General features: G+C 35.4%; 1 protein-coding gene across 2 annotated transcripts in view; it reads right to left on the minus strand.

The window, feature by feature from the left end:
* Nucleotides 1-405: 405 nt before the first annotated feature.
* The window catches only part of LOC125058607 (eukaryotic peptide chain release factor subunit 1), a 42,224-nt gene continuing 21,188 nt past the window's right edge, over nt 406-21,441 (minus strand). Inside the window, exon 9 of one of the 2 annotated variants that reach the window (XM_047662713.1) lies at nt 406-869. In XM_047662713.1, coding sequence (XP_047518669.1) covers nt 784-869 — 86 coding nt within the window. In that variant the 3' untranslated portion in view covers nt 406-783. Of the gene's footprint in view, nt 870-9,595; nt 10,049-21,441 lie in introns of those variants that run through there. The other variant, XM_047662712.1, reaches the window with a different exon arrangement.

Below are 21,441 nucleotides of genomic sequence, written 5' to 3' on the forward strand. Positions count from 1 at the left end.
AACCGTATATACAAAATTATTATTAAAATACCTTAATTTTCAAGATCGCTTAAAAAAAGCGATTTTTGTTACAAATAGTATATCGCATAGATTTCCAACGCTAGCACTCTTGTCACACCCCTAGCAGACACAAATGTGTGTCCTGCGCCAGCGCGTAGACATTTTTTTTATATAATAATCAACAATTTTTATCAGAAAACTAAATTCAGTGCCATACCATCGATATAGATTCCGCAGCACACAATATTTCGTAACAAAATTACATCGAAATAGGATTGAAAAGTTCAACGTCTTTTATTAACACACTTATTTCAACAAAATCGGTCCAGCCGTTTAGTTGTTGATATGACATATGTCATTTATTTTTCTGATCAATACTATAACAAAAATACCTTAAAATCGTAATAAAATTTTTCGCCCGGTACAGCACTAACAGCTAGGGATGTGACATGGAAACATAGAGAATAGACCGCTTGGGTGAATTTGCGATTAAAACAGGCAAAAAATGTCATTCTTTCTCTAAAGTTAATTTTTTTCTATTAATTTTGCACAAAAACAAAAATTCATTTTACCTTATAAATTTACTCAAATAATATAATAATACTCAATTTCAAAACAGATTTTGAAAAACTATCTGCTAGGTACAAAAACATTTCGTATTTTTTTCCCTAAAATATAGAATTTTCAAAGTCAAAGTGAAATTATGTGTCGGCCCGTGTAATCTTTTACGTGTGTTATAAAGAGCTATCTAACCCAATCTATCTATTCTCCATCTCAAATTATCTAATAATCATCAACATCATACAAATTATCTATCTCTTCATCGTCCAGTTGCATGGATTGGAAATCAACCTTGTAGCGGAGTAGACCTGAAAAAAAAATTGTATTAATAAAAATTCTTCATTACTAAGAACTTGTCCGTCCCATCCCCAACGGGGACGTGGAAAACAAACCAAATATTTAAAAGTTGATACTCTTAAATATCTAAAATCCGGCAAAATAAAAAAACAAAATCCAGCAATCATTTTGAATCAAACAAAAACTTGCAAATATAAAACGAAAACTACAACACACAACTACCACACCAGCTACGGCACGTTAAACGTTAAAAATAGAAACTCACATGCAAATAAAATTACCTTGACTCCGTGTTGCGTTAAAAAATTAAATTTACAAAAAGTATTTGCGTATATGAAATTTCAAAATGATCTCCTATATATAAAAAAATTTAGGTACGGATCGTAACGTTCTCGTTCTGAAATCCGACCCGTAGACATTTTAAAGCTAATTCCCGGCAAGTAACTTGATAAAAAATCTACAAATTTCGGAGATACATATATATATATATACAGGCTGGTCAAAAAGTCGTGGATCACACGCAACTAGAGGATAGATGAGGTCATCAGCTGCAAAAAATTGTTCTACGGGAGGTCTCTAAGCTCAACCCCCGCAGAGTTATAATTTATTTTGCATTTTTAAAAGAAAATTGATTATTTTTTACTAATTCTTATTGAAATTCGAAAAAATCTACATCCTGTATCTTTTTCATAATATCCACTAGATTGGTACTGATGAGTTCTTGCGTTAGACATACTCACATACACGTTAGTCAAAATCGCGATCTTTTCTACAAACGATTTTTAAAAGGGGAAATAATAGCGAACAAAACTATTTATTAACTTAATTGCTTATTGTATAGGGCAGTAAGTATTAAGCGTAAGCGGATTTACTGCAATTTATCCCCCCCCCCATCAGCAAAAGTAAGCAAAGCTCTCAAAAATAATAGTACATAAACGTATGAATTTTTTGTAGGAATCCTTTCGTTTCAAGCATAGACAATGTGTGGGTAATATGTGTAAAAAAAGTAAATAATTACTGTTGACGTAATCACCAAATAAGGAAACCAAAGATCCCCCTCCCCTTATAGTGCTTACGTAATATTTGAACGGTCCCATGTGTACTAAAACAATTTTGTTCGCCATTTTGGATTTGTCACGATTAAAAAAAACAATTAGTTTGCAAACTTTATATGGATACAAGAAAAGCATACATTCTCAATTTATACTTTCCAACCCTAAACCTATTAAATAACTTAATCAAAAGTAAACGACCAGTATCAGAAACTATAGATTAATTCATTCGAGCTTTGGGTATTCTCGATATACTACACAGTTGAACGTAATCGAATAGTTTAAGTTTACTATTTATCCATGTATCGTCGTTCCGTTTTCATTCAGCAAATTTTCAATAAAAAATCTAATTAATGACGTGCCAGCTACATTATTTATAACAAATGAATCGCTAGATATTTTTTTAAAAATCATACAAAATTGTCCAGCCATTTATGGGTTATAAAGAAAACTAATATACGTATACAGATTATTATTACGCCTCATACGAGACACCAAACCATTTTCACAACCCTTAAAATGGAAATCTTTTGCAGTAGCCGAATTTGGAACAGTAACATAATTTTCCATACAATTTGTATAGCATTCGATTCTATGCACTTTTATTAGTTCCAAATACGTCCACGAAGCGCTCTTACATAGATTTTAACGTTTCCTTTGCTAAACAACAGTGGTACCTCAATACATAACAATAGGGTGGCAGGGCTGGTAAAATGCCACTGGCCCCCGACCCAAGAGATATTATGTTCTATGGATGAATGTGAAGTCTCCAATACGCATTGGGCTAGCGTGGGGACTACAGACCATTCCCTCTCGCCTAAGAGAGGAGGCCTATGGCCATTAGTGGGACATATACAAAGTGTATGTCCCACTAATGTCGACTTTTGGGTCTAAGATGATAGTCGCAAGCTAAACCCACAAGGCCAATTATATAGAACTAGCAAACTCGGCGAACTCCGTTTCGCCACCAGATGGCTTCGTTTTATGTAACATTTCGTTTGGTGATCCCGCTTTTCTGTTGAAATTTTTCCAGAATTTTCTTTGCTATAAACCTCACGGAGCCCGAGACCTTTCCAACGAATGTAAAACCGTAGAAATCGGTTTGTGCGTTCTGGAGTTATAGCGTCAGGAAGGAAAACCCGACTAATTTTTATATAGTAGATATTAGAAAAAAATACCTTTATTCCTAATGAGAAAACCAAAGCCCTTTTCATTAGTCACTGATATTGCCCGTTAAAAATATACAACTTTGAACTCACTTTAATAAAACTATAATCTATAAATTGCACTCAAAATTATATTTTTATATTAAATGAGGTTTATTTAACACTACAGCCTTTTACGTATGGGCCTCAATTCTGTATCCATTTATAGGCAATCAATTCTCTGACATAGATTTGTGGGTCTAAGCTAGCTTTGGGAGCGTTCAAGTATTACTTGGAGATTCATGAAGCCCCCCCCCCCCCATGTAACGTGCCGTAACGTTTTTCTGTACCAAATAGTAAAACGTTTCGTGGCCACCCAGTGACTCTTTATACCTAAAAGTTACCATTATGTGGTGTAAAGTACTGGAAAGTCGAAAATAATATTAACAATAACGCGTAATTCAATCCCCGCCCCGCATCGTAACGTTTTACAAAAATCCCCCCCCCCCCCCCAAAATTCGTTACATAATACTTGAACGCTTCCTTTCCACAGCCAGGGTCCGAACCTACTACCTCAGATTAGTCGCACCCTGAAGTATAAATAAATAAATTAGCCATAATTATCGTAATGGCTAGATTGCTATTCATGTAAAGTCACTTCCTGAACTTTATTGTAAGAATAAATAATAGTTTAAAAAAACTAAAAAAACACGCTTTTAAAGCACATCAAACTAAAAAGTTAAAAATAATTCCTAATTTAAGCTGAAAATGGTAATAAACAAAAAATTATGGTTACATTTTTTAGTTTAATGTGCTTTAAAAGCGTGTTTTTAGTTTTTTTAAACTATTATTAATTTTTTAGTTAAATTTTTTTTATTTTTTTTTTCGGATTATTGCATTGTCATCGATATTTGACAGGTGCGCAAAATTTGAATTAAATCTGTCCGTTAAAAGTGGGTCAAAATCGAGTCCGAAGGAGTCGGTTACATACATACATACAGGTGAAGCTAATATAAAGCGTGTAAAAAAAGAATAGTTTACATACTAAAGCGCCTAAAAAAGTACGACGAATTCATAACATCGTCTTTATAATAATTTATATTCAGTTAAAACTAATCTTATAGTTTCATAATTAAAATACTGGTTTTGTATTTTAATATTTTATTTATTTTAATAAAACCTAAACATAACAATCAAATAAACAGTAGTCTTTTCTTAACCTTATGCAGGTAATAATAAAATATAATAAACAGAAAATTTAAACTAGTTTAAAAAGTTTGGTCCTTGTGGCAGTGTACCTTTAACGCTGAAATTTCCTCGCTGTATTGCGATATTTATTCGTTGAGGAAAGCACCAGCTCTGGGGTCACCGGTACTCCCAGGCGCCAACTTAAATCTTTAATTAGCTGTGCACTTGAACCACACGTCTCAAGACAAAGGGAACAAAATCCAAGTTGAAGGAAAGACTTATATTTGAGGCGTTTATTTTTGGCCTGCTCTACGGCCGCCCCCTTTTTTGCTTGTCTGAAGGTGAGACGGGGCAAATGTGTCCACACAAGTAGCTTTCCATACCAAAGCCCGTCTTCAAGAGATCAACTTCACTTTGTGTTATTAAATTTGCTTTTGTTAATCTGATATATAAAAATTGGTTGTCTGTAAAGTCGGTTTACTGACGATAGTTGAACGTGACAACGTCATAAGAAAATACTGATGGGATGATTGCATTTTCAAAAGAAAATTTAAATTTTTTTTGTTTGATAGATATTTTTTATAGATATAGAGGAGGTAAATGGAAATCACAATTGAATTGATCAAGTTACTTTTATTTGTACGCATACATACAGTTATGTCAATTTTTTAACGAACGAACGCGGAGGCCTATTGTGCCTCTTTGTCACTCGTTCCTTGTTCTCGCTTGCACTTCAAGCCTTAAATGTAACGCCTCAGAGCGAGGTAACGCCGCATGCGTCATGTTTTTTCTTGCGTGCAGCCGGCTCCATCACATTATAAGATGTTGTCACGTCAAATTCTCGCGTTACAATGTTCGTTCCCATACTCCTCCGAAACGGCTCGACCGATTCTTATGAAATTTTTTATGCATATTTAGTAAGTCTGAGAATCGGCTACTATCTTTCAAATCCCTAAGTAATAAGGGGGTACAGTGTACACCCAAAAAAAAAATTAAACATAAAAAAATACTTAAACCTTAATTTTCACCCCTCTACGATGAACCACTATTTTTTATTATAGTAGATAATATATAATTTATTGAACTAAAAAAGAATCCTAGAAATAATATACATGGCAAAACAACGTTTGCCGGGTCAGCTAGTAATCTATATTATTTTCGTGCACCGTCGGTTCAATCAATGCTACTTCATGATCAAGTAGCAATTGCTAAGCGTATATCCAAAGGATAGATAAATTCTAGTTTTTCATTTATTGCTTTCCCTACTTCCATGTGGAATGAAATTGTTCCAGAGTTGTTACTATATCGAATTTCCATTCGACTTGTAAATCTATGTTCTCTACGCCTTCAAAACAAACGTTGTTTTGCTATGTATATTATTTCTAGGAAAAAATTTTTTAGTTCAATAAAAATCTATCTACTATAATAAAAAACGGGGTTGATCGTAGGGGAATGAAAATTAGGGGTTGTATGTATTTTTGTATGCTGTATCATAAGGAAATAAAAACAAAACACATTGTCTAAAAAATAAATATTTTTTAGGGTGGATCTTAGGGGTTTGAAAGATAGTAGCAGACTTACTGAAAATGCATAAAAAAATTCATAAGAATCGAGCCGTTTCAGAGGAGTATGGGAACGAACATTGTGACACGAGAATTTTATATATTAGATGATTTTGATTTGATTTAATGGGCAGGTAGGAGCGGCTAACAGCCTTTAGTAACGGCTTAGATCAATAAAGTTAATAGATATTCTATTTGTTGCGCACATTGGCGAAATACATGAATTATTTATTGATATGCATCGTATCGAAGGCAAATGAAGCGGCGAAAATATAATCGATTCTCGAGGGAGGCATTTGCTTCTACCTAGCCACCCTGGTGACGGCCTTAATTACAAATAGAACAGAAATATTATGTATCGCATAGCAGGCCTCCCCTTTTCATCCCATGATTTGCCCCAGCCCCCATGGTTCATGGGTTATAGTAGTAATATATTTATTGAAGTGAAACTTATTAGCGTCACGAAGATGTGCAGCGTTTTTGACGAAGAAAAGGAGAGCGATTGAGAGAGCTGAGAGTGAGAAACGGCGAACGTAGCATGAAGCAAATATCCATTGAGCGAGAAAGATCGAGAGAGAATGAGTTAGAGCGAACGTCGCATCACGCTATTGGTTGATGTAATTAGGTTACTTAAATTAGGTTACTTGTGCAGTAAACGCAGATTTTTTATTTAATTATATTATCATTAGCACGTATACAGTGTGTATAGTGTGAATATAGATATACAAATACATGGAGTGATCATATACTGGCAGATGATCATCTATTGGGGCTTTCACATTAGTAATAATTAATTTACAAAGAAGTTTCACTTCTCACATGTGTACTTTGTACGCACGCCCCTTTTTTATAGACCAGGGGGCAAATGGGCAGGAGGCTCACCTGATGTTAAGTGATACCGCCGCCCATGGACACTCAATGCCAGAGCGCTGGATCGGATACGGGTGGAATTACTTATTCTGCCTCGACGTCCGATGATGAAACTCAGCTGTAGGTATTTATCCAAACAACTTCTCTGAACACTCTCCATGGTAATATTAGATTCTTCAATGGATGTCGAAGAATACGAAATACAACCCGTATCCACAACTGAGCGTTTCTTAAGGCAGTTTTTGCCCCACCACTATGTGAAACCAGCTGCCCACTGAAGTATATCCGCACCAATTCGACTTAAGGGTCAAAGTGCGTACCAATTCATAAAAAGCCTACAAGGCGAACCTTCTGTCAATAAGTACGTAATAATATATATTAACTAGCTGATAGGGTGAAAATTAAAGTTTGTATGCTGTATCATAAAAAAATAAAAATTTAGGGGTTTGAAAAATAGTAGCCGATTCTGACTTACTGAATATGCATAAAAAATTTCATAAGAATCGGTCGTGCCGGTTCTGAGGAGTATGGGAACGAACATTGTGACACGAGAATTTTATATATTAGATGTGATATTTTATCACTACAAATAATATAAGAATTTACTAATTGATATGACTCAAGTATATATAAGTATGTAAACTTTCTTTTAATACAAATTTGCACGCTATTGTGGCAGAATATGCAAACTTTCGATTCTACCACCATTATTAGAATTATTATTCTGTCGTCTAGAACAACTTTCCGGTTATATTGACCAAAATCAAAGGTCCCGGCTGAATTTGTGAGCGTCAGAATGGACGGTCACCAGTCGTGTAGAACGTTAAAACGTAGTATAAAAATTACTTCCCAATTCCTTCTATAAGATATTTGCTTCCTTAGTATCTTGGGAGAACCATAACAATTAAAGTGACCGTCCATTCTGACGTCAGAATGGCTGGTCACCTATCCTATTGTACTCACTACAATGAATTATCGATCAATTCATAGTTCATATTTTGCTTCTTCCTAGGTATTCAAACCTCGATGCTGTACCTATCATGGAATTAAGATATCGAACAATGTTATTACTATTCCCCCCAGCGCCTGGTAAAAATATACAGGCCAAATTATTTTGTTAAAAATAAGTTAACCGAGTAAGTGATAAGGGGGCGTCCATAAATTACGTGAGGTGTTTAAGGGGGGGAGGGGGTCGAGTCAAATCTCATTTAATCTTACGTTGGAGAGGGTCTCGGCAAATATCACGCAATATTATTTCTGATTGAAAAAAAATTAGGAAAACGGTTGACCCTAAAGGCCATCTCTGCAACTTCCCGCTAACTCCATACCTAAACGCTCAACATTTCACTTATTTTGTTTTAGTCGTAAATAAAAGCACGAAGCAATTTTTTCTTCTTTTTACAATAACAATCCAACGCGTTTACGTAAGAAACCTACATTTTGAAAAATCTCACGTGAGATTGGGGGATGGGGTTGAATAAAATCTCACGACATCTCAACAGGGGGGGAGGGAGGTACAGAAAATTTAAAAAAACACCTCACGTCATTTATGGACGCCCCCTAATAAGTGAGTTCTGTTGACTGTTACTACCTACCTTTATTTATATAAATAAACTTATTCATAATATTAATTCTATTGTATTAGGTAATAAACGTCATCGGCTGTTACGACTATCGGTTTTTACGACCAAATATGATTAGTCTTCGATGTTACATATTTTGTCTGTATAGGTGAATAAATAAAACAACACTTCAACAAGGTTTTTATATTTGAGCGCAATAATTTTCTCATTCGTGAAATGTGAATTAATAATACGAGAGTTGCTAGTTACATTGAAACTCGAAATGTGTTTTAGGAAATATTAATTTAAATAGATTAACAACTCTGCAACTTCCAGCACCAATACCAAGTTCGTAGTGGTAGTAGCGCTGATGGTTATAGGGTATTTGATATGAATCCCTCTAAACCACACCCAGTTTTGAATCGACTTACGCCCGAACCCAATAACCTATCTCAATCCATAATCCACCATCTGAGATAGTAATAAAATGTTGTAACAACGCCAATAACCAATCGACGGATTGTAATAGCCATCTGTCGATACAAGCTATCCATGGGAGGTCGTATCGGTGTCCGTGAATAGACCTTTGTATGATAATGACAGTTGACGAAAGCTAATCAACAGTTAATTATTTAAACAGATTTTAACTTACACCAGTTTTTTAAATAATTAAAAAGTGTTTGTTATGTTTTAAACATACACATGTATATTTTAATGTTATTTGAACGGTTTTATTTACTTTATTTGGTTTACATTGATTATCAAATATGAGTGAAAACTCGGTAAAATGGAACGACAAAGAGCATTTTATCCGTCGCCAAAAATTGATTGTCTTCGTAGGGTTTGGTTATTGGGATGCAGATAGATCGATCGACTGTCACGGTTAGAACTCAGATTTTCAATCTGAGATTGTGGATTGACTATTGGGTTCGGGCGTTAATGTACTAGTTCGAACCGTATATACAAAATTATTATTAAAATACCTTAATTTTCAGGATCGCTTAAAAAAAGCGGTTTTTGTTACAAATAGTATATCGCATAGATTTCCAACGCTAGCACTCTTGTCACACCCCTAGCAGACACAAATGTGTGTCCTGCGCCAGCGCGTAGACATTTTTTTTATATAATAATCAACAATTTTTATCAGAAAACTAAATTCAGTGCCATACCATCGATATTCAATATTTCGTAACAAAATTACATCGAAAAAGGATTGAAAAGTTCAACGTCTTTTATTAACACACTTATTTCAACAAAATCGGTCCAGCCGTTTAGTTGTTGATATGACATATGTCATTTATTTTTCTGATCAATACTATAAAAAAAATACCTTAAAATCGTAATAAAATTTTAAATTACGCCCGGTACAGCACTAACAGATAGGGATGTGACATGGAAACATAGAGAATAGACCGCTTGGGTGAATTTGCGATTAAAACAGGCAAAAAATGTCATTCTTTCTCTAAAGTTAATTTTTTTATATTAATTTTGCACAAAAACAAAAATTCATTTTACCTTATAAATTTACTCAAATAATATAATAATACTCAATTTCAAAACAGATTTTGAAAAACTATCTGCTAGGTACAAAAACATTTCGTATTTTTTCCCTAAAATATAGAATTTTCAAAGTCAAAGTGAAATTATGTGTCGGCCCGTGTAATCTTTTACGTGTGTTATAAAGAGCTATCTAACCCAATCTATCTATTCTCCATCTCAAATTATCTAATAATCATCAACATCATACAAATTATCTATCTCTTCATCGTCCAGTTGCATGGATTGGAAGTCAACCTTGTAGCGGAGTAGACCTGAAAAAAAAATTGTATTAATAAAAATTCTTCATTACTAAGAACTTGTCCGTCCCATCCCCAACTGGGACGTGGAAAACAAACCAAATATTTAAAAGTTGATACTCTTAAATATCTAAAATCCGGCAAAATAAAAACAACAAAATCCAGCAATCATTTTGAATCAAACAAAAAATTGCAAATATGTATCTAAAACGAAAACTACAACACACAACTACCAAACCAGCTACGGCACGTTAAACGTTAAAAATAGGAACTCACATGCAAATAAAATTACCTTGCCTCCGTGTTGCGTTAAAAAATTAAGTTTACAAAAAGTATTTGCGTATATGAAATTTCAAAATGATCTCCTATATATAAAAACTATCTGACCGGACAAACGTCGTTTTGCTATGTATAACATTTATAATAAAAAAATAGGGGTTGATCGTAGAGTGGTGAAAGTTAAGGGTTGTTTGTATTGTTTTAATGCTGTATCATAAAAAAATATCTAAAAATAAAAATAAAATATTTAGGGGGATGAAAAATAGATGTTGTCCGATTCTCTGACATACCCAATATGCACACAAAATTTCATGAGAATCGGTCGAGCCGTTTCGGAGGAGTTTAACCACAAACACCGCGACACGAGAATTTAATATATTAGATTTTAACGTACGGGTCGTAACGTTCTCGTTCTGAAATCCGACCCGAAGACAATTTAAAGCTAATTCCCGGCAAGTAACTTGATAAAAAAACTACAAATTTCGGAGATACATATATATACAGGGTGGTCAAAAAGTCGTGGATCAAACGCAACTAGGGGATAGATGAGGTCATCAGCTGCAAAAAATTGTTCTACGGGAGGTCTCTAAGCTCAACCCCCGCAGAGTTATAATTTATTTTGCATTTTTAAAAGAAAATTGATTATTTTTTACTAATTCTTATTGAAATTCGAAAAAATCTACATCCTGTATCTTTTTCATAATATCCACTAGATTGGTACTGATGAGTTCTTGCGTTAGACATACTCACATACACGTTAGTCAAAATCGCGATCTTTTCTACAAACGATTTTTAAAAGGGGAAATAATAGCGAACAAAACTATTTATTAACTTAATTGCTTATTGTATGGGGCCGTAAGTGTTACGTAAGCAGATTTACTGCAATTTATCCCCCCCCCCCCATCAGCAAAAGTAAGCAAAGCTCTCAAAAAATAATAGTACATAAACGTATGAATTTTTTGTAGGAATCCTCGAAAATGCATTTCGTTTTCAAGCATAGACAACGTGTGGGTAATATTAAAAAAGTAAATAATTACGTTGACGTAATCACCAAATAAGAAAACCAAAGCCCCCCCCCCCACTTATAATGCTTACGTAATATTTGAACGGTCCCATGTGTACTAAAACAATTTTGTTCGCCATTTTGGATTTGTCACGATTAAAAAAAAACAATTAGTTTGCAAACTTTATATGGATACAAGAAAAGCATACATTCTCAATTTATACTTTCCAACCCTAAACCTATTAAATAACTTAATCAAAAGTAAACGACCAGTATCAGAAACTTAAGATTATCGTCAGAGCTTTGGGTATTCTCGATATACTACACAGTTAAACGTAATCGAATAGTTTTAGTTTACTATTTATCCATGTATCGTCGTTCCGTTTTCATTTAGCAAATTTTCAATAAAAAATCTAATTAATGACGTGCCAGCTACATTATTTATAACAAATGAATCGCTAGATATTTTTTTAAAAATCATACAAAATTGTCCAGCCATTTATGGGTTATAAAGAAAACTAATATAAGTATACAGATTATTATTACGCCTCATACGTGACACCAAACCATTTTCACAACCCTTAAAATGGAAATCTATAGCGGTAGCCGAATTTGGAACAGTAACTCCATTTTCCATACAATTTGTATAGCATACGATGCTATTAAAAGTTTATTAGTTCCAAATAAGTCCACGAAGCGCTCTCACATAGATTTTATTTACGTTTCCTTCGCTAAACAACAGTGGTACCTCAAAACATAACAATAGGGTGGCTGGGCTGGCAAAATGCCACGGGCCCCAGACCCAAGAGATATGTTCTATGGATGAATGTGAAGTCTCCAATATGCATTGGGCTAGCATGGGGACTACAGACCATTCCCTCTCGCCTAAGAGAGGAGGCCTATGGCCATTAGTGGGACATATACAACGTGTATGTCCCACTAACTGTCCCACTAAATGTATCATAAAAAAATAAAAATAAAAAAAATTATCCAAAAATTTAAAAAAAAAATTAGGGGTGAACTGGACTACCCTTAACATTTAGGGGGGGATGAAAAATTGATTTTGTCCGATTCTCAGACATACCCAATATGCACACAAAATTTCATGAGAATCGGTCGAGCCGTTTCGGAGGAGTTTAACCACAAAGACCGCGACACGAGAATTTTATATATATTATTTAAAAAAAATACCTTTATTCCTAATGAGAAAACCAAAGCCCGTTTCGTTAGTCACTGATATTGCCCGTTAAAAATACAACTTTGAACTCACTTTAATAAAACTATAATCTATAAATTGCACTCAAAATTATATTTTTATATTAAATGAGGTTTATTTAACACTACAGCCTTTTACGTATGGGCCTCAATTCTGTATCCATTTATAGGCAATCAATTCTCTGACATAGATTTGTGGGTCTAAGCTAGCTTTGGGAGCGTTCAAGTATTACTTGGAGATTCATGAAGCCCCCCCCCCCATGTAACGTGCCGTAACGTTTTTCTGTACCAAATAGTAAAACGTTTCGTGGCCACCCAGTGACTCTTTATACCTAAAAGTTACCATTATGTGGTGTAAAGTACTGGAAAGTCGAAAATAATATTAACAATAACGCGTAATTCAATCCCCGCCCCGCATCGTAACGTTTTACAAAAAGACCCCCCCCCCCCCAAATTCGTTATTCCACCAGGCCAACACTGCTCCATGAGTGGTAACTCAATAAGAAGAAGTGCAATATTAATTCTACTGTGCAATTTACGAATGTATTAAAATGATTCAACCTCCAATTCGTTTTCAATTAATTTAAACAACAGTACAGTATCCCTTCTATAACACGGTAGATTGGTCCCGCGTTATAGGAAACGCGTTGTAGGAGTATTCTAGCACATCGCGCTCGTAACTAATATAACGCGTTGTGTACAAACGATTCGCGTTTAACTTTTCTCGTAAAAGAGCATTTAATGCGAATATTAAGAAAAGTGTTGTCATAGTACAGAAATATAAAGTGCAATCCCCGCGTTATATGGAATACTACCCGTATAATACGAGAGTCTGAATCGCGTTATAAGAGTATCGTGTTATAAGAAGGGTTCACTGTAAATGAATTGCGTTGATTTGTTGCGTTTTACAAATTCCAGCTTAAACTTTACATCAGATATCACCAATACCTCATCATTTTTTGATTATTTATTAAAACGAAATTCAGAAACACACAGCATAGAAATCCCCCTATAACTCGTTTTCATATAACGCGATTACAGGCTTCAATACAACGCGGTATTCTTCCCTATAAAGCTGAGATTTCTCAAGTTACATTTATGTAGTGTGAAATTTATAATGATTTGTCAAGTCCATAATTAGTCTTGCGTACCTGTTAGAATTTTGATATGTTCATAAAAACTGTATTACGAGAATATTCCTACAACGCGATTTCATACAATACGGTCCGTCTACCGCGTTATATGGAGATTACTATTCTAACGTATTAGATTTTGACATAGCGCGTTTCCGAATCTAAATTGACACAAGATTCACGGCCTCAAACCTCATTTAATACAAATTACAAATATCTAAATACTAAAAACCTATTCAATGACTAGCGGTTATGGTTTCAAGATTCAAGATTCAAAGCCTTTATTTTTAACTAATACAAGAGAACAAAATATAAATGTATATAAAAAAAGAAAAAAAAGTTTAACAAGCACAGCTGTCCTCTTGTATAGCTTGCCTTTGTGGCACAAAGGCCTCCTCCAACTGTTTCCATTCCTTCCTATCCCTGGCAAGTCTTTGCCACAGAGGACCAGTGGCTTTTTTAAAGTCGTCAGCCCACCGGGCACATGGTCTTCCTCTCTTTCGCTTGGTGTTGTAGCGAGGTGTCCATTGGGTGACTTTTTTCGACCATTTTGCTCTCTGGCCTCTGAGCAGGTGTCCTGTCCATCTCCATTTAAGCCTTTTGGCTCTGGTCATTGCATCTTCCCAGTTGGTGATCCTTCGGAGATCTACAGCTCTTTTCCTATCATTCCGTGTGTACCCTAGTATGCTCCTTTCCATACTTCTCTGGCAAGTCACAAGCTTTTGACTTGTGACTTGCTTAGTGGTCCAAGTTTCGCAGCCGTACGTTAGGATAGGTAAGATACAGGTGTTGAAGATGCTCCTTTTGATCCTAAGTGGGTAATCTTTATTCTTTAGGATGTGTTTTAATGACCAGAATCTTTTCCAGGCATTTGAGGTTCTTCTCTCTATTTCCTGATGGGCTTGTTCTGTCATGGAGATGAGTTGTCCCAAGTATATGTAGGTTGTCACATATTCTAGGTTTTCGTTCTCTAGGATAATAGTATCTGGTGTTCTGTTTGTCATGGCTTTTGTTTTTGATTTGTTCATTGTTAAACCCACTTCTTTGCTTTTGGTTGCCAGTTCTTCGATCATAGTTTGTAGTGTTCCCGGGTTGTCAGTTATGAGCACAATGTCATCTGCAAATCTCAAATGGTTGATCCTTTCTCCATCTATGTTTATACCGCAATCTTCCCAGTGTAGGTTTCTGAAGACTTCTTCCAACACACTAGTAAAGAGCTTAGGCGAAAGAGGGTCTCCCTGTCTGACTCCTTTTTTGAGTGGGAATGATTCTCCCAGCATCTCCAGCTTCACCCTGGCCGAGCACTGGCTGTAGACATTTCCGATGAGTCTAATGTATTTCCCTTCAATGCCTTGGTTTTTTAGCGCTCTCCAAATGCATGGGTGCTCCAAAGAGTCGAAAGCTTTGCTGTAGTCGACAAAAGCCAGATACAGGGGATATCCATATTCCTGGCACTTTTCGACAATTTGCTTCAAGGTGTGCATGTGGTCTATTGTGGAGAATCCAGACCGAAATCCGGCTTGCTCGATAGGTTGTTGTTCGTCAAGTTGTTTGGTGATGCGGTTGAGAATGATTTTTGCAAAGACTTTGTACACGTTGGACATAAGACTGATAGGACGATAGTTGCTAAGGTCTTCTTTGTCTCCTTTCTTGTGGATTAGGATTATTGTGCTTTGTGTCCATTGTGTAGGTATGTATTCAGTATCTAATATTTCATTGAATAGGTTTGTTAATGTTGTTAGTGTGTCCGGAAGTGCAATTTTGATTGTCTCATTTGTTATGTTGTCGGGGCCAGGGGATTTTTCATTTTTCTGTGTCAGGATTGCATATTCGACTTCCCTTTCTAAAACAGGTGGGATAGGTTCTTCGTGTTCTGGGTCAGGGTTGGCATATGTTTCGGAATTGTTGTCACATGAGTACAGTTCTTTAAAGAAGGATGTTGCAGTATCTAGTATTGTTTTTCTATTTGTAACTAAGTTTTTGTCCTGTTTTTTGAATCTTGGTATCCATTGTTTAGGTGGTTGTAGTTCTTTTAGGGCTTTCCTTATTCCTCCTGTTTTAGTAATATGATTTATTATGCAGTCCATTGTTTTTTTTGCTTTATCCTTTTTTATACTCTTGTTAATTTCTTTGCTGATCCTTGTTATTTCTTTTAATATGTCTTTATCCTTTTTGTTCTTGAATAATTCTTTTCTTTCCGAAATTAGTTGTTTGGTCTGTGTGCTTAATATTTCCTTCGTCTGTTGTTTTGGTTTTTTAGCTTGATACATTCTGTTTATTTCTTTATTGTATCTTTCCTGCATTGCGTTCGGCGATTCTAGCAGATGGTTTGCGTCTAATTTGGTAGTAAGGGTGTATTCCTCAGAAGGTAGCACTCGTTTGTAGCGTTTCCTAGATTTAACCTGGTTTTTGGAGTGTAAGGTTGCTCTGACCATTCGGTGGTTGGTGTAGAAGTTGAACTGGTTGATTACCTTTACGTCTTTGAAAGCTTTGGGTTGATTGCTTGTTATGAAATCGATTTCGTTATGGTAGCTACCGTCTGGTGACATCCAGGTCCATTTTTTGCTAGGTTTTTTCTTAAAGAATGTGTTGAGGATAGCCAGGTTGTTTTCGTGACTCAGATTTACTAGTCGTTCTCCGTTATTATTTCTCTTTCCTATGGTGTATTCGCCGATGATATTTTCTTCTCCTGATCTTTGCTTGCCAATTTTCCCATTGAAGTCTCCCATAATTATTAAGTTTTTTTCTGTTACATCTATTGTTTTGGATAGTTGATGATAGAATGAGTCTTTTGTGGCTTCTTCTGCTTGTTCTGTTGGTGCATACACTTGTATCAAGGTCCAGTGTTCTCTGTAGCCTGTTATCTTTATTTTTAGGATTGCTATTCTTTCTGAGATGCCTGTGAATTCTAGTATGCTGTTCTTGAGTTCCTTTCTGACCATGAAGCCTACTCCGTAGTGTCCTTTTGTCTCTCCAATAGAATATAGAATGTAGTCGTCATGTTCAGTGATTTCTGTTCCTAGTCTTCTGACTTCGCTAAGGCCTAGAATGTTCCATTTAATGTTCTTGAGCGCCTCTTCCAGTTCCATAAGTCGATCGCATGTTCTTAGTGTTAGTACGTTGAGCGTGCCGATATAAATATTGGTGTTTATTTGACTTCGTTGCTTAGACTTTAGTAGGTTGGGCTTTGGTGGGTTTGGATTTGGAAGGTTGTGTTTTGGCCGGTTCGTTTGCTCCAATGTGATTTTCAGAGATCCCTCTCGAGGGTCAGCTGGAGGGCTGCGGTCGCGCTTCCCCACGGAGACCGCTGTCCGGCTTGGGGAAAGGTATATTTTGTTGGTTGTTTGTATTTGTTCTTTGGTTTTATTTTTGTTTTGATTCCGGGGACCGCTGTGTACTAATTGTTATTGGTTAGATGTTTCTGAAATAGAATTTGTTCTGTGGCGTATCATTTTTTCAAATGCATTGGTTACAATCATTTTCTTTGGCTCCGTCTGCCTTGTACCTTCATAGCAGTCAGATTGCGTTGGTGTTTTAGATGGTGAGCGCTTCCTTTTCTCAGTTGCCTTGGTTGAGTTTGTTTCCTTTATTATGAGCCGATCATATCGGATGAGAGCCAGATTTCCTTTCTTTCTTTCTTCTTGTTGTAGGGACTTTAATTCTTTTCTCTTCTGCAGTACTTCTTTGGGGTAGTCTTCAGACACGTATATGTTTGCAGGGAATCTTTTGTTGTTTTTTAAGATTTCTATTTTTCTCCATGCTAGAGTAAACTTTATGAGAATAGGCCTGCGTTTCTGATCGACTTTAGAGCCAAGTCTACGAGCTTCACTTATTTCCCATTTATCAAAGTTGTCCAACTCGCAATCTTTACCCACCTCGTTAAGGACCTTCAGGACCAGTTGTAGGAGTTCTGCATTATTGCTTTCGTTTTCCTCTACTCCGTGGAGTATTAAATTATTTTTTCTGACTTCTCTCTCCAGATTTTGCATCTTATTCTTCATAATTGCCACGTCGTTTTTAAGTATTTTATTCTCTTCTACCAACGGTTTCAGTTTTTCTTCTATTGTCGACGCCATACTTTGGGTAAGGCTTTTGGTAAGGGCAGTTGTTTGCTCACGAAATTCGTCCCTAGTATCCTTTTTGTTTTTATTCAGCTTCTCGTCAATTTCCATTATTTTTTCTAGTAGACGTGCCAGCTGTTTCTCCATGGCTGTGAGTTAGCGTTAGTACGTGTGTGTAAAATCGATTTTTAGTTGGCAACACTAAGTTAGCAGCACTGGTTGGTAGTTGGTATCACCGGTTGAAATTTTTTTTTTTTTTCTATGTAATATTTATTACATTAATCTTGCGGACACTGCCCTCTATTGACAATTAGTTAGATTAGTTACTTTATATTATTATTAAATATGTTTCCGTAATTGCACAGCAATAAATGCTCTCTTTAAAAGTGTCTCAGTAAAAATTGCACTGCAATAAATGCTCTTCACAGTAATGTACGTTTCAGTACTTATACTTTATATTTAAGCAACTCACAATAACGGTCGTTGATCCAAAATAAACACGTATTAGACAGAAAAAACTGTCAATCTGGGATCTCAGTTCACTTACACAAAGTTTTTTTTTTTTTAGTTCACAATTTATAGTCACCAACACAAAATCAGTTTTGAAAAGTCGAACTATTTGTATAAATTCCGTACTCCACAAAGCACCTATCACTTCCAGAGATGGACAATTCACTAATATTGCCTTATTATTGCTATTTATGATATATTTCTACTTTTAACTATATTTAATTAATTATGTTATGAGGACACGATGTGTCTGTTATGACTACCCGCCCCGGAATGCGGTTATGGTAATATGTCACAAATAACCAAACTATCCCGAAATGGTCAATTGTCAAACGTCAATAAAATTACTGTATCAATATCACGATTTTCTTAAGTTTTCCGTCTCACTAAAAATTGTTTTTTACTTTAGTTGGTACAAGCTTTTGAAATACACGACAATATCTTGATCATTACAGCAAGTAAACATTAGACGTTTTTACGCGCGCGTTGTAAGAACTAAGAGGTCTATTTAACCAACCAACTAAGTTAGCCGTTCAATTAACAGCCTAGCTAACTAAACGGCTCCATTTAACTAGCGGCCTGAAAGATATTCAGCCAGTTGATCAAACAGCTAGGCAAATTTTTTCGTCAATCTGATGATAGATTGGTGGTGATTTTCCCAACTGAGCCCGATATATAAGGGAGCGTCCATAAAATACGTGAGTTGTTTACGTGTTAATACGTCGGGGGAGGGGGTCGAGTCAAATCTCATTTAATCTTACGTTGGAGAGGGGGGGTCTCGGCAAGTATCACGCAATTTTTTTTCTATTTGAAAAAAAAAATTTGGAAAACGGTTGACCCTAAAGGCCATCTCTGCAAATACCCGCTAACTCCATACCTAAACGCTCAACATTTCACTTATTTTGTTTTAGTCGTAAATAAAAGCACGAAGCAATTTTTTATCTTTTTTCAATAACAATCCAACGCGTTTACGTAAGAAATCCACATTTAGAAAAAACGTGAGATTGGGGGAAGGGGTTGAATAAAATCTCACGACATCTCACCAGGGGGGGAGGGAGGTACAGAAAATTAAAAAAAAAAACACCTCACGTAATTTATGGACGCCCCCTAACAGTCAAAACCGTTTGTGACGACATCGTTGAAAACATATCGGTTATATTGACGAAAATCAAAGGTTCCGGCTGAATTCTATTGAAATTAGTACTTAATAACAACGACATCGGCTAGGACTATCGGTTTTTACGACCAAATATGAGTATTCCCTTCAATGTTATAACAGATTTTGACTGGCATATGTACTCGCCTACCAACGCAACGCCGAGCGCCCAATGTGTACTCGCTTTTAACACGAAGTAAAACTAATTCGTTTGCACGAAACCGCAAATAATAGTTTACGTAATAAAATACGGAAACGGAAATTTTGTATTAGGAAGCGTTCAAGTAACGCAATTTTTTGGAGATTATTGATCCCCCTTTCAGTACCCTAGTACAGTACTCTACTCAAGTATAGTAAAACGTTTCGTGACCACCTTTGTGTCTCTTTAGTTACTATTATGTGGTGTAAGTAGAAAATAATATTAACAATAACGCGTAATTCAATCCCCGCCCCGCATCGTAACGTTTCACAAAAGGACCCCCCCTCACAAAATTCGTTACGTAATACTTGAACGCTCCCTTCATCAGAATATAATCTCAGAGCTCACCAGTGCCTCATTTTTTTATTATTAATTCAACTTAAAACATATAATTATAGCTGTCCTAAACGCCATACGAAACTCGACTTTATGTTACGATTTTACAAATATATTAAATATAATTTGATGTTTTAGTAATATTTATCAAATGTACTACATTGCAGCGTTTGACCCAAATTTTTGATTAGCATGAAGTACGAGAGTAATATTGAAAACATGGCTTTTAATTAATCATTAATTTATCAATAAATCCATAAATTAAAACATTATGTTATTCACGTTACACAAGATGGCTACAGATTAAACGAATCGACAAAGACAAATTAAGTGAATAATGTTTTCACAATAATACTAATATATTCGAGTTTAATTTCGTTGACTGATTTTGATTGATTATATCGTGACGGATCTGACAAATAGTAAACTTTACAGGGCAGCCATTTCAAAATAATATAATCATGTTAGTTTTTGTCATAACTATTTTAATTCATATTCTGTTATTATGAAAATTGCCATTCAAACAAAAGGGTTTGTTTTGAAACAAAATAAAAATAATAACATTAAATTACCGTGTTTTTATCAAAACCGTCACTTTACCGACTGATTAAATTTAAAACACATGGAATTTTGTTTTTAATGTAGCCGTAATATTTAGTCAATGTATACAAATATGATAAAAAGTGGATTTTGGATTTTTTCATAATCATAACGATATTTAAGTAATATGAACGACAATTAACACGTAAAACTTGACAAAGACGTCACAGACGCGACGCCATCTTGTTTGCGTATTGGCGCGTTCATGATATGACAAATGACATTACCAATACAGATTCTAGCCACTAATACATCTGCTTGATATCCTAATTAGATTATGATCATGTACACTATTGATAGGATTCCTTTTTACGCTAAATATAAATATTTTTTATGTAAATATCTCTTACAAACATTGATATAGGCACGTTATATGTATTATTGCGTATAATGATATATAAAACAACATTATGACAACGCGACGACAATATATAGTCTTGAAACAGATTGCACTTTAATCGACACGAAAAAAACCACATTCGTGTCTTGTTTGACAGATTTTATTCGTGTCTTGTTTGACAGATTTCATTCGTGTCATGTTTGACAGATTTCATTCGTGTCATGTTTGACAGATTTCATTCGTGTCATGTTTGACAGATTTCATTCGTGTCTTGTTTGACAGATTTCTTTCGTGTCTTGTTTGACAGATGTGTACCTGACACACCGGTTTGCGTGACATTCGCTTCCTCACAATGCTTGCCTTGGCATGTATGCCCCCGAGATCAGGTATAATAGTGTAAAAACTACTATATAAAACAGTGTATAATTACCAGGGTTATAAAATCTAAATGCCCAATCCAAACATGCCGTTCTTAGCGAGACTATATCGATTGATACATGTGTCTCGGAACCAAACCATAGACTAGCGTGACAAGACGAGGGGGTGAGGCGAGCACGCACTCGCTTACAAATATAA

This window comes from Pieris napi, chromosome 18, assembly GCF_905475465.1.
Source record: "Pieris napi chromosome 18, ilPieNapi1.2, whole genome shotgun sequence".
NCBI lineage: Eukaryota > Metazoa > Arthropoda > Insecta > Lepidoptera > Pieridae > Pieris > Pieris napi.